Source organism: Diorhabda sublineata, chromosome 1 (assembly GCF_026230105.1).
Source record: "Diorhabda sublineata isolate icDioSubl1.1 chromosome 1, icDioSubl1.1, whole genome shotgun sequence".
NCBI classification, from domain to species: Eukaryota; Metazoa; Arthropoda; class Insecta; order Coleoptera; family Chrysomelidae; genus Diorhabda; species Diorhabda sublineata.
In genome coordinates this window covers 36030365-36049610 of record NC_079474.1, presented here as the reverse complement: position 1 = coordinate 36049610, position 19246 = coordinate 36030365, and the positions used below count along the sequence as shown (strand labels likewise).

Genomic DNA, 19246 nt, shown 5'->3' with positions numbered 1-19246 from the left:
CTCGCTATATATAATGTCACGGTGTCCAATACAGATAACGTAACATTATTTAATAGCTTTTGAACGACATTTAAGACAACCTTTATTACTGAATGCATACTGGTCATTGGGTTACAAGTACAGAGCATAACAACTTCCGTTACTTAAAAAGCACTTACATAACCTAACTTATCCTAGGTGATCATCTGCACCGACTGCAATGGTACTTTGTTTATTAATATCCATTATTGAAAAGTACAGAGTCTATACCTAAAACTCTGCTATAATGAACAACAAAATTAATAGAAACATGCTAACTATACGTCTCGTGTAAAGAAATCAGCTTCGTGTAATCATAACTATGTTCATTTTGAAACCACAGTTGAAAATTGTGCAGACTTTTAGGTGTAAAGTACTGTAAATATTTGCTCAACTCATCTCATCTCGGCAAACTCATGTAAGGAAACAATAAAGGTGAATTGTAAATTCTATACTGCAAGTTCTTCCGTTACTGTTTGAATACGTAATCGAGGTAGACATTACAAATTAGAAATAAATAAATACATTAGTTGTTGCGTATAAATAAAAATAAATAATACTTGACAACTGGTTTCTAATTCAGATGAAGTGAGCAAACATTAATGATTACATAATAGTGCAGATTTTTTTCTTCTATTTTTTACGATATATACTTTAATTATATTTGTTCTATATTTATATATTTATTATATCAATGAAGTCTTAGATAGGTAAATATTTGTGAAATGTATCTTTACACATTATTTGAAAGATGTCGAAGATTTGATTTGCAGAATTTTGAAATGTTTGATATTACCGTGATATCGCGGCCTGGTCCCTAAGTTAACCCTCCCAAATGTTATTTCTTAAAAGAGATTTACATTTTTATACAAGTGGATACGACCTAGCTCGATTAGTTACCTATTTATTTTTATATTTTAACAGGAACCTAGAGAAGAAGATATTTTAAGAGGTAGCAATATAAATTAACAGAGTCCAAATTTTAATACGACTATTTTTCTAACCGTTTTAGATGTGTTTGTTATCGACCACAAGTTAACGACATAATTTTTTAGCAACTATAGTCGGATTATATGAAATTCAGATCCCATTATATTCAAAACTTTTTCAGGTTATAGTCAATACAATTAGTAGACAAAATTAATTAATTAAAAAATATATTTTTTAAATACAGTTTTATTATATTTTGTCTACTTACAATATAAAATATTTTCAAAAGTATTTACATTATAACCACAAAAAGTTTATTGAATTGAAGAATGTTATACCAACATCAACTTCCATTTGAAAAATGCTCAAATATTTGTAATTTGAGAAAGCGAAATATTTCGTTTTTAATTGAACTCCAAAACATTCTATAATGAGTGAACTGATATTAGCTACTTCTTTTTTAGTGAAAAACAATGATAAAAAATAGACTGTGCTGTCATTTTTTAACCTAAAAACGTGTGGTTGAGTTAATACTTTTCGAGTGAGATGCTTTTCAGTTTAATTGTAAAGCAACTAATTTACAAAAATAGATAAAAATCCCAGTCATTATTCGTAGATACAAAAGTTCCAAGATTAGATTACAAATAATTTTATAATCTTATTTGGTATTTTTCCTGTATTAATAACATGAAATATTAACACCGATAACGATGTATGAACTATTTGTCGATAAAACTCAACCACAAACTATTGTGAGGTTAAAATATTGAGCAACATTTGTTTATTCTTATTCCTACCGATATTAGTGAGGAATTTAAAGTTGTCACATCTGAATCTGTTGATACAAACTAAGATTACTAAATTTTGGTGGTGAGGTACTTTCGATAATATAACTACAAGGCAGGTACCAAATTCGTTCGCAAAATTTTTCGAACAATATCAAGTATTGCCTAAAAAGTACCAGACCAACTCCAAAAATATGCCATGTTAATTTTCTTTAAAACATTCCATTTTATTTAAATTTATTGATACAAATTAGAGAAACGAGCCCTAAACATTTTCATTTGGTTCAAGGTAAAGTGATATTAAATTCCTGTCTTAACAACTATTTACATAATTTGAAACCAGATATACACAAATATTTGGACATAGTAAAAATTGAAATTCCTCAACTCGATCAAAGTTGAAGTGAAAAGTAAATTTAATTATTGCGAAATATTAACAATAAATAAACTTTTTTATTACCTTGGTATCAAATTCTATTATAAAGGCATTTGGATGGCACATAATGTAATCAGGATATACAGGATGACCTAGAATAAATTTCCCTTCTTAAATGTACTGCGTTTAGAAACCAGTTAGTTGGAAGCAATGCGTGACAATAAGTAACATTCAGTAACACTGTGAGTGCGTTTGTATTTGGGGCATATTTCAAGAAACCTTGATTCATACACGTTAACTCGGCGACAGTTGTGTAATTTATACAATATCCAAAATTTATCCACATAAATGTGATGAAAGCGTGGAACAACTAATAATTTAGAACAAACCAAGAAACGCCAAACTCCACAAAAAAATATAAATAAAATTCAACGCATTACCTCAAAGAAAAGTATTCTGTGAAACAATGATTTAACATTTTTGTCATTACAAGGTTTTGGGGAAGATCATTTTAATGAAGAAGTCCACTTTCACGTGGTGTCTCTACGAATAAGTAGAATTGTCGATACTAAAGCGGAATAATTGATCCGTGCCTTTTTGATGACGCTCGCGATCGTATTATGACCAATACCCATGTGCGTTACTATGGATGGTGCGTAATTTTTTTACCTCGGCTATTACAAATTTTTCAAGGTTCCTGAAAGCCCAGAACTGCAAGTTAACTCTTCCAGGTTTGTGTACTGTGTCAACATAATGACATTGACTGGCCAGGCGGATCCTCATCCTCATTTATGGGGGTACTTTAAAAGTCGCGTTTACGTCAAGCCCCTAGTCAACATTAAACAGCTGTAACAACGCATTCGCATCTAGCTGCCCTAGTGTTCTAACACCTACATCGAAGAATTTAACAAATGAGATGGGTAGCATGTTTATTGGTAATCAAACAGTAAATTCACGTGCTTATTTTTTTTATTTTTAAAAGAGAAATTTAATCAGGTGACCATGTACTTTTTTACCTTGGAATATCTAAATAGTCGAATTTCAACTTACACATACATATATGTAAACAGTCTAAATTTAGATCTTAAATCAAAGTATCTAACTATCGAATTTCAACATGAACAGACAGTTGCTAAACAAGCAAATCAAAAGAAATAATTTTCTGTTCTCATGACACTATATCCAAGTATTTCATAAATTAATTACTCGGTCCTAGATGCAAGGTATACAGTTATGCAGAGGATGACAAGATCAGAATTTCTTTATTTATTAAATAAATGTCAAAATTAATACCATCAGAGATGAAACAATAAAAAAAGAGTCTGATCTGTATAATTGTTTTTTGAATTTTCCAAAAATCTAGTTATAGTGTCAGCTGCTGCGGAAAACCATTTCTAATCTAGTCTAGTTTATAAAAGGTGTCTTTGACATTAGATTATGGAATCTACTTGATAAAAGCAAAATAATGGTAACAATAGGATGTATAACACAGATTCAGTCAACTGAAAAGAAACAGCAATTTGATTGTGAAAGTCTCTAGAGGAATATTTAATAAATATTACTAGGGTTATTAGAATACTCCATAATTACTTTTTTGTTAACAATAAACTCAACACATAAATAAAAAAATGCTATATTATGGAATAACAGTAATCAGGCAAAGTTGGACTAGAAGTTATAGGAGGGAACTTGTTTAGGCCATTTTGTTTTACACAAGAGGAAAACAAAATTATACTTGTGATGCAATGAATTTTAATAAATAATATACATCGAATAGAATGTTAATTTCGTTAGTATATTGGAACAACTAGTTGATGAACTTAATCAGTTAACATCAAAGATGTTTCAAGATACCTAAAGTCAGGTCCCAAATCAGTGCTGGAAACATTATTTGAAAAATTGACATTTCTAACATTAAAAAGCGTAATGTGAATGTTGTAAACTCTCTATATCTACAGTTACTACAAACTAAACAAATTTATCCATATCAAAATTTGTCGACTAATTATATTAACAACTGATTTGCATTTTATTAAAAAACAACGTTTAGGATTAGAGAGAATGATATATAAATAGTTTACAACAGTTGTAAATATTTGGAAACAAAATTTGCATCACAATATGTACGAATACAAATCTAAACATACCAAAAATATAACACTTTTGGAAGAAAATCTTATGTATAATACTTTAAAGCATAACCTGAAATATTCAGTATAAATCAACAGAAAAATGTACATTGAACAGAATTTCAAATGTACGTATGGGAGTATGCTACCTTCATCTTTTGAAAAACAGAAATATTCTTAGACGTATATATTAAAACACACTCGTAACGTGAACAGTGCTACTTTTTTTTTAATAATTGTAACTACACCTTACACTAATAATAACACATTTCCTAACCTACCTAATTCTTGAAAAATATTATTTTCCTATTTAGATATACTATATGAAATTATAACAATTGTACAAATTCAGCCAATATACATACATGTTTAATATATATAGGTCAATATATGTATTGCATTATAAGTTAATATACACAGCTTATAAGCGTATGCGATTCGATGTTTTTAAACATCAAATCGCTGTGAGCAAAAATTTTCTAAGCAAAAAATTTTGGCACATTTCGAAGAATGAGAATAGTCCTAACTCACTCTCCTACCAAATCAAATTTTCTACTATTCATTCATTTACGAAAGATGTTGAATTGACTAATCACTGGTTGTTTAAATTCCAAATATGAACGAATAAATTGTACTTGCAATAAAAAACAATAATACTGACATTCAATAAATAGCTGTTTTTATGAAGGAAAGTTCGCATTTTAAACAGTTAGTAGAAAATTGATCCAGTACATTGAAATTTGATATTTTTATTTAAAATTTCCTACGAACGTTCAACAAAATTAATTTAAGAAATACAAATTTTAGATTTTCTGAGAGCACCTTTGTATGGACCATTGTGTTTTGCCCAAGCTAAAGTTCTGTGCAAGTCTAATGTATCGTGCGGAGCTTATAATACACTGGGTGGTAAAGTTGGTTGATCACTTCTTCTTTACAGTCTTAGCAATTGGACTTACTTGAAAATTTATGATGATATATATTTGGAAATGGAAATTTTTGGTTATTAAACCTGAAAAGTTTAAAATTTCTATAGGCGGTAAGATCAGCATCTATAATAATTTCGCTATCTATATGCTATTTTTAGTATATTGTAGTCTATTTGACAGTGCCTTTTCTTTAAACAGTTTTGTTGATATTTCCAACCCATGTAATCTTAAGTGAAATATTTTTCCATTGTAGTGAAATTGATCTTAGTTCATAATAAGAGTTGTCATAATTTTGTTCAATATAACTTTTACAATGAATCTCAATACCCTTAAAATAGGATTTAATATATTTATTCTTGGGAAAAGTGTCACAGGTAACTCTCATTGTCAAAATTATATATGTTTAGCGATTCTAATCAACCCGATGTCGATAGTAAGCTTGGGTATAGTTAAAAATATAAGATATATTTTTTTTAATTTCAGTTTTTATAACTTTAGTTAATACAGCCTACATTAAAACAGAGTTAATATGAGAGAAGACATTTTTTTTGAAATTTCACAAAAACTATATATATAGACAATCACGTTTATTATACAAGTATGTACATAGTTTGTCCTTTTTCTAAATTAGGAATGTTAATTTTACCTGTTCACTATTTTGATGAAAAACTGAATAGCACGATTGTATTTGCTATTATTTTATCGAAAAATTATAGCAGCAGATTTATTTATCTAACCGTAATTATAATAATCCTAAACCTGAGAAAGAGAGGGCCTAACATTTTATATGAGTTATCTCAACTACATTATCATCCGGACTTGTGGATAATTCAAATTAGGACTCTATCCTATATAAATTAAAGAAAAATTTTAAAAATCCAATCCACCACCACAAAAAAGGATACAACTTTCCGTCTTTTAAGTAGAGAAAAAAATCAAAACGAATGTATGTTTGCACTTTTAAATAAAAGAAAACATCACACCGCTAAACCAGCACAAGTTCTCGTGAAAATTTTCAATTTAATGGATAGGTATGTCAGATGACTAGTGATTAAATGACACATAAATATTGCGTACCTTTCCCAATATAATACTCCTATTAGTGTATATGAAGAACTTATTTTAATACAATACGAATTAGCTATCCACAAAATAAAATAATTCGAAAAATCATTTGTTCACAAAAAAAAACTAATTAGGAAAAAAATTAAAATCATTTTTAAGCAAACGGAGTGGCAAGTATTTGTAATTTGTAATTCATAGCATGAATTAACATGTGAACCAGTCTCTGATTAGTTCGAGGAGTCTGTTCAAGCAGATATGGCACAAAGTTTCAAATTTAAGGCCTGTATAGTATGAAATAAATGCAAAATATCAAAAGTGTATGTATATACGAACTATTTGGAATTAAAATGAATAATGCAAAAACAAAGTTTAGCATTGACATGAAATAGGATTAGGTTTATATGAAGCCTAGGTGTAAATGAGAAATAGATACTTTAAATATGTGGAATTTATAGTAGCAGCAATATAAAAATAGAATATGGTGGGATTATTATCAGACAATGTATCTATAGATATTTAAAACTATTTACTCTGAAATAATTCTAGAGTCCTCGTTGTTTGAAATAAGATAGAAAAATTTCGTTAAAACCAAATTTATGTACAATAGATAGTCTCAAACAGTCGCATATTTATATGGAATGGTTTTGCCCCCTAACAAATACCGGATCATAGAAGTGTACCTCTCAATACTTAATCAACTTCAATGTCTACGTTAAACCTACATATTCCTTTATTTTTACAGAGACATACATTATCTTTTTACAATTTAATTGGCAGTTCCCAGCTAGCTATTTAATCTCATTGATAGTGAGATCAAAAATATCGATACCTCTACATTAAACCTAGTCACCCCACTACACATAAGCATTACTCTTCATATGAACAACATTGCCAAATAAGACAAAAAGAATGTGTAGACCAAACAAAGTTAAGTATTTTCAATTTCTTTCTTGTTTGGTCTATCCGTTAGTGAGAATATTGGAGTACAGAATGTAATGATATCGAAAATTCTCAGACAAAACACTTCGTTTAAAAATCTTCATTCTCTACAACTACTATTCATTAACTAATTTTACTATCGGTGGGTTTATACATAGTGAGGTAAAAACCTTAAGTTTTTGATAGAAATACGTTCAAAAATCACTTAAAATTTTAAAACCCTGTCTTTAGAGTCAGGCCCTATATTATTAAATTGCACATTAATAGGCACTTATATAAAACATGTGCTATTTGCACAGTAATTTGGTTAACCATTGCAAATCAATACCAGAAAACAAAAATCACAGCGTATACAATAACTAATTGCTTGACTTTAGTAAGAACAACTTTTAATCTCATATCTCAAATAATAAAAAAAAAATAAGAACTAACTTTGTGTCATGCGATAAATAAATTAAATGTATATTGAGAAATGAGTTTAGTCTTTTTAATACTCTGAAAATTTAATCCAGTCTCTTAAAATAACTACCGGTATGAAGATTATAAAATTTGAGAATCCTATAATTTTAAAACATTTTATAACAAAAAACAAATAACCGCGATTGGGAATGTAAGCCAAGTAATTTAAATAGAAAATATCAGCTGGAGTTCATTTCAGAGACTTGATCAAGTAGTTCAAATATTTCTTCAACAAACACTCAACATTAACTACGTTTTAGCTTAAGCTTAATTATGTTTGTTGAAGTAATAAATGTACTAACAATTAATATTCGGTTGAAATAAAATTAGTAACAATGGAATATAAAAGCATTACAACACTATTTTAAGACTATCACAACCTCTGATGGAAGATTTTGGCAGAGAATTGAAAAGGGCAGATTGTTCAACAAAAAATGACCAAAAAGTTAATCGAATTAATTACTAGAAAAGCTGTTAGAACTAAAATAGTAACCAATAGTAATTTTAACGGTTGGTGGATTCAAGTTGAAACGATACACGCCCAAAATCGTTTTAAATTTTACGAACAAATATGACACAACTTCTTTGGTATTTAGTAAAGAAAAATGTGTTTCTAAAATGGCAAGACCAGTGAACTGTTTACAATAAATCTCCAAGCTGTTACTATTTCAAATTATTTAAACTCATTTTGAGAAAATAAAATTTTTGAAATTTTAAATTGAATCTCTAGAAGCTGGAAGGTAATAATTCTATTTTCAAAATGAAAACAATTGTGGAGTTAAATTAAGGTTTGTAATGCTGATACAGCAAATTTTTTGGCTATGTACAAATTGACACACCAATGTCAAAAATTATATTTTAAACCCTTACATAGTGATGTAATGATGATAAGTGCATCAGAAAGTAGTTTTTGTTATAAATTGAATTAGATATTTCGAAACTTGGAGAATGTTTAAATTACTGGAAATCTAGATAAATGTTTAATGGTAAAATTGGCCTTCAAAACTAATACATTGTAAATAAAAAAAATATGGAGTTAAAGGGGTTTTTGCTTTTTCGGCTTAGATAAATTATATTTGTGGATCAAATAATCAAGTTTAGTTCTACTTACTTGTTTATCTGTGTCTATTATCTCATGAGGCATACTACCAAAACAGAAATATGTTAAAAATATAACTATGTGCACATTAATCCCGAAAAAAACTTCATTTGATTCAGAAACCGTGACACAGCTTGGGAGCTTTTATGTAAAACAGTGAATTAATACTTGAAAGGCAGAAGAAAAGTATTGCGAAAACGGTATCACATAATCATATGTAATACTACTTAAAAACTAAATGCTGCTAGCAATATTAAGTAACAATATTAAGTGTATCAAAAAATTACTATATAATATCCCATCAACCGATTACAGTGACATACAATAAATATTAAGATTTTTTTTGTGTAGCAAAGTTCACGTTACTTTTGTCTTTTCACCTAATTGTTCTATAAAAATACGTGAAAAATATTTTGGATTATTCAAAAATTTATTTTACTAAGGCATCTTGTCGTCAAATGTTATTCTTTATTAAATAAAAATTTTTTTAATACTGAACTTTAAGTTTTTCAAATAGCTTAGGTCTGTATGACATTGTATGGGATTTTGAGACCAAGCAGATCACGTCATTTTTCAAGAATCATCATTGTCACATTTAACAATTTTTTTTAAAGAGGCACATCATTTGGTATTATAAAATATGGTAAACATTGCGTCTACTAATCTAACAAGTATTAAGCATGTCTTACATTTAAGAAATTATTACTATGATATTCACTCCTTTTTCAGAAAACAATAACTCTTATACATTAGGATTAAAGAAAGATATAATAAATTAACGTTATTATTGCTATATTACAGAAATGAGATTTAGAAACCGTAACACGAAATGAAGGAATCAAATGTTTTCAAACAGAAGCATTTTGTCTCAATACAATACAAAAACCAATTACCAAATGGAATTCAATTTACTTATTCTCATTTTTTTCAACAACGTACATATACAATTAGATGAAATCTTTTAGTAATGGGTACTAATGAATAAACAGAAGAGCAAAACTGAAGTAAATTAATAAAAAAAATATTTCCAGAACTGTCAAACTTGTGATACTGCAAACACAATCAAACGGACTTGATGGAAAATAGAGTTAATTTTAAAATTGCCAAACAACTAAAACAATCAAGACTAATTGAGAAATCCTAAAAAGAGTCAAAAAATATCCAAATGCTTAGGAAAAATCGATAGCTGGCAGCAGTGCACGCCAAAATATCACCTGATAAGACTCAACGATAAAAATTTTAAAACTGCATGTTAGAAAAATTGGAAAAATATACTAAAGATCCAGTTAGATACAACTACTAGAATGCTTTACCAGAGATTTTTGAGTAGATATTATTACATAGAATGAATCAGAAAAATCCTAGAAATAGAATATTTTTATTTCATCGAAATCGGGAGAGATGTACGAAAGCTGTTTAAAATACATACAACATTAACTGATAGTGCAAGACAATGTCTAATCAATATCCCCAAATATCTGAATTATTGTCCTGTATTGTTTTTGATAATCATTATTGAATCAGTCCTACTTGTTTATATAATCTACAACCATAATAAAGACACGCTCAAGCTCTAAAAATTTGTCGGTAACAATCCGAATATTTGGAATAATTTAAATGAAAACATTTGATAATTACAAAAATTCACGACCTTCATTGTCAGTGTCATTTTTTTTTATTTTGGATGACCAAATGATATGATTGAAATAAAGTATATTGTTCGCACTAGATTTGAAAAAAATATTGGTACTAATGATGCCTTAACAAAAAAATATTAATAGAAGATTCATTCTTATATATTGTTCCAACATATTATGACAAGGAATATAAGCTCAAAATGATCTTAAGTCTACCGAACACCAAGTTACCCTATACTAAGGCAGATATGCCAACTATTTACCATATATGTTATATTTTAAATATATAATATATATTTATACGATATAATATATAGTTCAGTGGCGAATGATTAAACATACTTGAAAACGCAAGTGGCACTTAGATCACAAATACTGTAAACCTAAATCATAACTATTATTTATAAATATTTTTTGTATTTTCCTTTTTTTTAAAATTGGCTTTTGGGTGTCACATTTCACTTATTCTATATAATATTGGTTGTACAAAAAAATCAATGTTACACCATTTCGTTGATACATAATTATGTCTCAGGTAAGGTATAACAATAATTGTTCTTTATATTGTCTCACAGCTATATATAAATACCCATTATATTGGAATAAAATCCCTCGTTATAATATATAACCTAAAATTTTTACAGAGGAAAGGATAACATATAAACGTGTGAGTTATTTCAATATTGTCATATAAAAGAAATTTTAAATTTCAGGTTATATTTAAGATAATGGTTTCATTTTGATGTTCGTAAAGGCTACAATAGAAACGGGCAAAATTTCCTCAATGAATTTTGTTATAAATTGAAATGCATTTTGATGTACAGTCAATATAATAAGTTTGGTAAATGTTTTCACAAATTGTAGTACACCCTAGTTTTAAATGAAAAACATACACCAAATTAAGTAAAACAAATGATCAATACCAACTTATACATAAGCCTTAAGTTACTTTTCTAATCTGTAGAGAAAACTAGACGTAGTCTGTTATGTTTTTCAAATAAATTCATTTTTTTTGTCAAAGGTATAAAAACATTCACATAAATGTTATCATTTTGATAGCCTAACTGGCCACTATATAAATAATTTCAAATATGTATTACTTTAAATATGTTTTTCAATGCTGAGCAACTTAACCTAAGATGTTTAGTTATATTCTATTTTTTTCTATTTAAATAAACACTAAAACTAATTTTCAGAAGGTACACAATATCAGACATAGAATATTTTTAAGAGTTTCGAAAAGTTTTCCGGTTACCTAAACAAGAGTAATCGTGAAACTTTCATATCTCTACCTTTAAAGCACACGCCATATTTTAATATGTATAAGATCTGAATTAGTAAGTAAATCACAATGGCAGTCTCGGCCAGTTAATTTCTCACTGGCGAGGCGCTAGCTGCAGCTCCAGCAACGCCCAATGAATACCAATTCCGGCAGTTTTTTAGAGAGTAATCAGATATTCGTCCACATTACAGTCTAAGTTGGTTTTTACTTTTTAATTGGAAACACGACTGAAAAATCTTTCAATTGTCAAAGCAAATGTAAAAAAATCAACATGATTCGTATTTATATAATGTAATTGAGCCAGCATTACTTGATTGGTGCCAATAATGCAGACTTAGTTGCTTTTATAAGAAACTTGATGTTTGTGTGTGTATTTCATCATTATTAAAATATGTACTTTCCACTACATGATTTAATGACAATCAAGAGTATGTAACAAACATCGTATTTCTAACAGTATTTTGAATATTGCTAAAAATTTACATTTAAAATAAAAAAATGTTCTCAATATTGTGCACGAGTTTTTAAGATAATTTTACACATTTTCAATATTTAAAAGTAGTATCGATGAATACAAAAATAACAGTGGACAGTTGGTCCTCCATCATTAAACATCATAGAAAAATGACTAATCTGCTTACATTTTTGTATACATGTATTCATTACAATCACGTAATAAAATTAATTTGTAGATATTTTATTTTGATATGCCAGATGTTGATGATTTTTATTGACAAGATCTATATCAAAACCATTATGCTTGACAAAATAACAACACATAATATAAATATTGCTGTCGGTATTAATTATAAGTATTTAAGTAAAATTTTCTAATCGGTTTTCCAATTAAAAATATTTCTATACTACACTTTCATTCTATTTTGAATTAGCAAATTACACCCTCTACATTACGTCTATCATTCCATGATTAATAGGTTCATTTATTAATTTTTGTTTTGTTTTTGGTGACAAACTAGGATTCCAGTACTTGAAGTCTACATCAGAATTACTTGTACATCAATCATTGCCTTTACATTATTGGTGAATTAAACGTGATACCATTAGTCCATCGAAGTCAGCACATGTATGTATACAAATCTTTATAAAATCTATCAACTTTTCTTTCACACTTACTTTTTGTAATTGAGTATGCAGTACAGTCAAAATTTGATCAGCAAAGTTACAATGAGTACTTAAGTTTGCAAAAAAGTCAAAGTTTGATTAAAAATGGAACAATTAAAAATATCACAACAAGATTTAAAGATATGGCTTGTAATATTCGAGATATCTTAATAGTGGACAAATGGTGTCACGCTCATTATACAAATTGGTAGGTGTCAGGAGGTTTTCCACACCTAGGAAACAATTAGGCAGTAAATAGACATAACTGCTTAATGGTAGTGGCGACACATTCAGATTGGTTGTCAATTATTTGAACACACAACATAAAACAATATATCCCTACTACCAAACTCCTTAAAAACCATTTTATATTGACACTTAAGGACTATATTATACACTATAGCTACAAAATTCAAATATTCAAATTGGCATTAAAATTCTAGTTTTAGATAGTTTTTACTGGAACTTATACATAGACTGCTTCAGGAGTTTACAAATGTCTCAGTATCTATTATCTTCCCAAAGCAGTCCAAAATTCTTGCACCATTTTTTAATATTAACAGTTACCACTTACTATCAAGACTAACTTCTCAATGAACTTATTGATAAACATTCATCTTCCATTAAGTAGTTTGAAAATTAGTACATAAATAGCAAAATTTATTGCAATTTTGAGGGTCACTTTGTTGAAATAAGCAGATATCAACGATATCCAAATACTATCAAGTAAGAGTTAAAGCTCGGTTTATTAGTAAATTGACTTTTTTGGACTATTGTTTTATTATTTTTTTATATGAAGTAATTTATTAAAATAACAGTGGCACTAGCATGTAAATAGATGTAGAAATAAAAAGTAGAACAGTTAAAAAGTATAAAAATATTTGAATTTGGAAAAATATAAACAACTGAAATTCTACGAAAAAAAATAGTCAAACAGGTCAAAAGCAGTACCTCTTCCCTTCAAGTATTACTAAGAAGTAAGCTTAAAACAGTACATATATAGAAATATATCTGCTTAGGTTGTGAAGGATCTAAGTAAAATGTTCATGGTGAAATTATCTTGATAAATAACGGTTACATTTTAAAAGCTTAATAATGAGAGCTCCTTAGAATATAATTTTTTATCATTTAAAAACTAAAAAGCCACTTAAGAGTCACAGCACAGTTGTGTACTTAAAACTTGATTAACTCTTAGAACCCTCAAAATATTTTCAGAGATGTAATAATAAAAAAGAAGCGTATACCCACTTTCATCACATGACTTAACAGCTGTTTCAATACCGAATTACTTTAGAAACATGATTAAAAAGGCGTATGAGTAAGTTGAAAGTATAACAGTGTTTGTTTTTGTGTCTTTCAAACTCGGTGTTAAAATGTACACTGATGTTTAGCAACAGCTATCGCGTCAAAATCTATGAAGCAAATGTTTTTATAGTTGAAAATACAAAATCGCTATTATTAACTTTTATTCAAAAAAGTTTGTTATTCTTAGATACGTATATCCTAGAATAGTAATGTTTTAAAAGTACTAATAGCGATCTTGTATTGAAGCCATTTCAATTTAACAAAAAAAAAACAATTGATAGTAACAAAAATCAAACATCTCTGATAAAAAAACTTTCCTTTTGACATGTCCAACAAAAAGATTATAAAAATGTTTAATTAAATGCAACAAAACAATTAATATCTCATTTTTTTCAGTCTTCACTTTTAACTAGCGTCGATTAATAAAGTGGAAATAAAAAGACTAGATGGTTGCAAAAATAATTATAAAAAGGAGAGCACCTACGTTCACATTTCCCTTAAAAGCTGCCGAAAATAGTCTCCACAAGATGAAGTTAATTTTCAACATCAAACTACACATATGAATATTTCAATAGATGCTATAGAAGTGATTGTTATATTCTTCGATCATCAGATTTAAGTAATCACAGAAAATTAGTTGACTTCAAATTAATGATATGTTATGAACCCAATATAAATAAGATTTCAAGTCCCAAAACTCAAATTATATATCCTGATAGTCAATGAATTATATGTCTTCAGAAATTCGATATCTTGAGTATGTAATTATATTATTAGGTATCCTTTTTAGTTTGACGGTTTCATTCTCATAATGGTCATTGGTAATTAATGTCATTTCAAATTTTGATTTTAATAAAAATTTTACTAAAAATGCTCTCAAGTTGTTCTATTCAAAAAATGGAATTCCATTAGGTATCAAAAATCACTTACGTCTTTAGTTGTTATTTTGTTCACTTCCGATGAAATTCTTTCCTCGTCCTGCTTAATACAATATTGTGCTTGAAATGGTCTAGTATAAAGTTTAATTATTAATATTTAAATTTTGTTTCAGCCAAGAATCTGCAAATGATAGGAAACATTATTCTTTTTCTTAAGGTAACATTTAATGATTTATTGGAAGGACAATTAATCCACTTCCTCAAGTTTCGAGGTCAGAAAATTTTTTATCTATCTTTGAAAGATTTTTGTACAATTTTTACCCCTCATAAATTATCATTACAATAATTGATATGATAGATTCCATTCATTATAGAAACGTTTGGAATTGAGTAATATACAAATTTATCAGATCCTAAATAAAACATACTGGAATGCAAACAAATACATATGGTTGCGAAAATGAAAATTTATAATGTGATAGTAGTACCACCTGAAATTATGAAGCAGAATATTGGACCAACAAGATGGAAGGTAAAGGTGAATAATTTTCCTTTCAATCAGGTTTTCTGAATATGTATGAATGAAAATTCAAAGTAATGTTCAGCAATTATAATTATTAATTATATATTATTATATCAGATCGGGTCGCATATATGATAAATGATAATGTAAATTGCCGAATACCTAAATATCTAAATAGATCTTGCCTGACATAAAGGGTAAGAAACGTTCAGTTAATATATGAAATAAAGAAATAAAATGCAAAGAAGAAATAGACAAGTTATCAAAAAATATCAAACTCCATAAAACCATTAGAATGAAAAATCTACTTTGACATTTAAAAGTTTGAAGATATAGAAAAAATATATATAATCAATATTTGATACACAAACGTTCGAATTTCGTATATTTGTAAAACAGAACTGTGCATTCAGTTTATTATTTATTCAAATTCTTTTGGTGTGTTTTCTTAAAAATAAATTTTATAGTTATATCAAAAGGAAATTTCTTTTTTTTTTTAGAAAAGTTGTAGAAAAATCAGTTTTTCTTCAATGAACACCATGACAAAAATTATGTGATTGTTATGTTCTATATGGGTTCTTCATAGTCTGTATCCCCTTAAGAACGCTAATCACAGTTTAAGACTAATAACATAGAAAAAAGTCTATGACTAAACATACATTACACATAAACACCAACGTTAATCTGATCTAGTCATTACGAGTCTCAAAAAAAAGAGGAGCGCAGCTTTTGATATAATTTTACCTTATACTAGGAGGTTCTTAAGAGGACTACCGCGTTTGAATTTACCATTAGAAGCGCTAACGTTTAGCTAGGTCTCCAAAATGTCACTATTTATTGGGGGTCTTTAATGATTATTTATTATTAATATATATATATATATATATATATATATATATATATATATATATATATATATATATATATATATACACTACCACTCAAGCAACAAATTTATCAGCCATAATAATGTCGCATGTTGCTTCCCTTAAAATTGAGGACTCGCAACGATTTTGGCAAATTTTTGATCTATCACACAAATTCGATATATTTTTCATAAGGAAATATGTTACAATGTCGATATGTATTAAAATACTACAGTAAATAGCAACACAATTAATAGGAATATTAACTAATTTCATATTATCTGGTTTACTGCTATTTTTGTCTAAAAATATGATATAATGCATTTTCTTCATGAACAAATGAAGTAACAATTGCAATAGTAAAAATAAAGAGATTAACATTTCATAAAATTTTCTTCTAAATGTTTTCAAGCACAGTTCTTGGTAAGGTGCAGTTTGATATCTATCTGACAACTATACATAACTCTGAAGAAGAGTGTAAAACACACTTAATATCAAACATCATGTCAAAAAATAAATTACTAATCAAGACATTTCAATATCATTCGGAAAATATGAAAAGAAAAGTTTAGGAAACAACGTTCAATATACTCGGTGAAAAAAATAAATTGCTAATTTAGACATGTCAGTAAAATTTGGAAAATGTATTAAATACTTAAATTCTTCATAAATCTAATTAAATTACATTAGAAGGTTCCAATATCCCTGCCTTGGGAGGAATTAGAAAATATTACACAAGGTGTATCCATTAAAATCCAAAAGATATATTTATTTTTGGTCCTAAAATATTTAAAAAATATATTAATAAGATATTGTTAATTGGCTTTACAGTACAACCTTTAATTGACATTTGTAGCCAATCACAGTCATTTCAAAACACTTATCAGACAGATTATTTAAATTCTTCAAAAATACTTTTAGACAAGTCAATTCACTCGATTTGTAAGTAAGAATTTTGAATTTTTTTTACTTTACACATATTTTCTTAGGAAAATCGTCAACTACGAATTTGTGTGATTTAATAATAGTTACTGCCATAATAATTTCGTGAACAGTTTCAATTACAACATATAATAATGATAGGCTATTATTTAATTAATTAGTTATTACTGAAATTTATTTAAGAATAGTTCAGAACGTGCAGTCTAATTCTGATTGTGTGGTGTTACCGTGACGGTTGCCGAATTTATTTGAATCCGCACTTTTATTCAATAACAATAGTACATATAAAGGATTATTTTTTTGTATGTGTAATTCTACATGATATATAAGGAATCAGAGATCACAGGTTATGTGGGTTTAACAATTTTTATGTCATGACACACATCTCAAAAGAAACTCTGTTTAACAAGAAAAATAATATCACTCGGATGTGTGTAATGAGATGATAAGACCACAAAGTAGGACAGTAGAACGAAGTTTGAAATTATAAAAAATATATGATTAATAAAAGGGTAAAACAATCACCAAATGCCCTGATTTACAATAGACATTTATTGTCTTTTGTTGACATATAACGTCAGCAGCTAATATTTTCAGTAATATGCATGGTTATATGACGAGAATAAATACAGTCACAATGTTTAAACTTTAAATTTTGAGATCTGACTAGAATATGTCTTGAAAATTAGCGAAAATGACAAAATACAAGTTATAATACATATTTCATACTTCCAAAAACTGACAATTATATGAAAGGTGAAACAGTTTGGTGAATATAATTTGGCTCTTTAAACCATTTTTGAAGGAAACATTATCAACTCATACTACTGTCCTACAGGAGAAACAAACACATACAAATAGTTTACGTGTAGGTACATTAAATTATTAAAAGTAACATTTATATACTAACCGTAATATACAGGAAAATATCTTATATGAAAGAACAAATTTTACAGTACTTAAAATAGTGAACTTATAATGAGTTTGGTCACATATATATTAATTAATATTATATAACTATGCATTTATATAATCTTGTTGATTGAGACTAGCTGGGTTTCTTCATGAATGTCACATTAAGTGCGTTATGAAATCTGAATTGAGCGTGATATCAAATGGAATACTATAACCGCTTGCAGTCCATAATTAATAAGTAAACAAGAATTGCGTCTAATTTGGTAAGTGTCAAAATTTATTATTTTATTTGGGAACATTTATCCACAAATATACACCAAATAAAGAAACTGCTAAATTTTAAAAGGAAAATAATGTATGAATTCTACAAATTTTTCAATTGATAAATAATAATAGTGTACATTTGTTGAAATCCTTATATAAATAACTGAAAAAAAAAACAAAAAAACACCTTTAAAACAACAACTCTTAAATCACCATAAAAATTAAAAATAGAAATACATTTACAAATAACAATAAAAAAGATTGTTAAATAATACAATAAATATCATCAAAATTTCTTAAGACAATCGTTAAATTCAATATTATAAAACATTTAAAACATGCAATAAAACTTTTAGCAGAAAGCACAGAGAGATATCAACACTTGTAACTATGTTGGAATCATTTTGGTTTCATCCTAATTTTACATGGACTCACCACCTAAGAGGTCGTTAGGAAGAAAAGAATTTAGACTAGATGGAGTTCCACGTGCAGGATCGGAGTTGTCGAGTTGGGGAGCTGCCCACAAACTAGTTGAGGTTGGGTTATTTGGCCAACCAGTACTCCAAGTATCTGCCCCAGAGGGTTGCTTGCTTGAACCTCTCCAGGCTCCAGAAGAACCGCTCTGCTGACTGGCAGCAACTTGTTGAAGTAAAGTATTTGCGTCCCAATCAGTGGGATTTTCGGCTAATATTGTCGTATTACCCAAGACGCAGTTGTTGAGGGTGGTCTGAGCCTGTAGTAAGAATTAATTTGTGTAATAATTATTCTTAAATCATGATAAAAATG

The 19246-nt window shown here is 28.0% G+C and overlaps 1 protein-coding gene across 4 annotated transcripts in view; it reads right to left on the bottom strand.

Moving 5' to 3' along the window:
• Positions 1-65: 65 nt before the first annotated feature.
• The window catches only part of LOC130448732 (protein Gawky), a 53749-nt gene continuing 34568 nt past the window's right edge, over positions 66-19246 (bottom strand). For all 4 annotated transcript variants that reach the window (XM_056786513.1, XM_056786346.1, XM_056786266.1 and 1 more), the window contains exon 16: positions 66-19193. In XM_056786513.1, coding sequence (XP_056642491.1) covers positions 18882-19193 — 312 coding nt within the window. In that variant the 3' untranslated portion in view covers positions 66-18881. The remainder of the gene's footprint in view (positions 19194-19246) is intronic.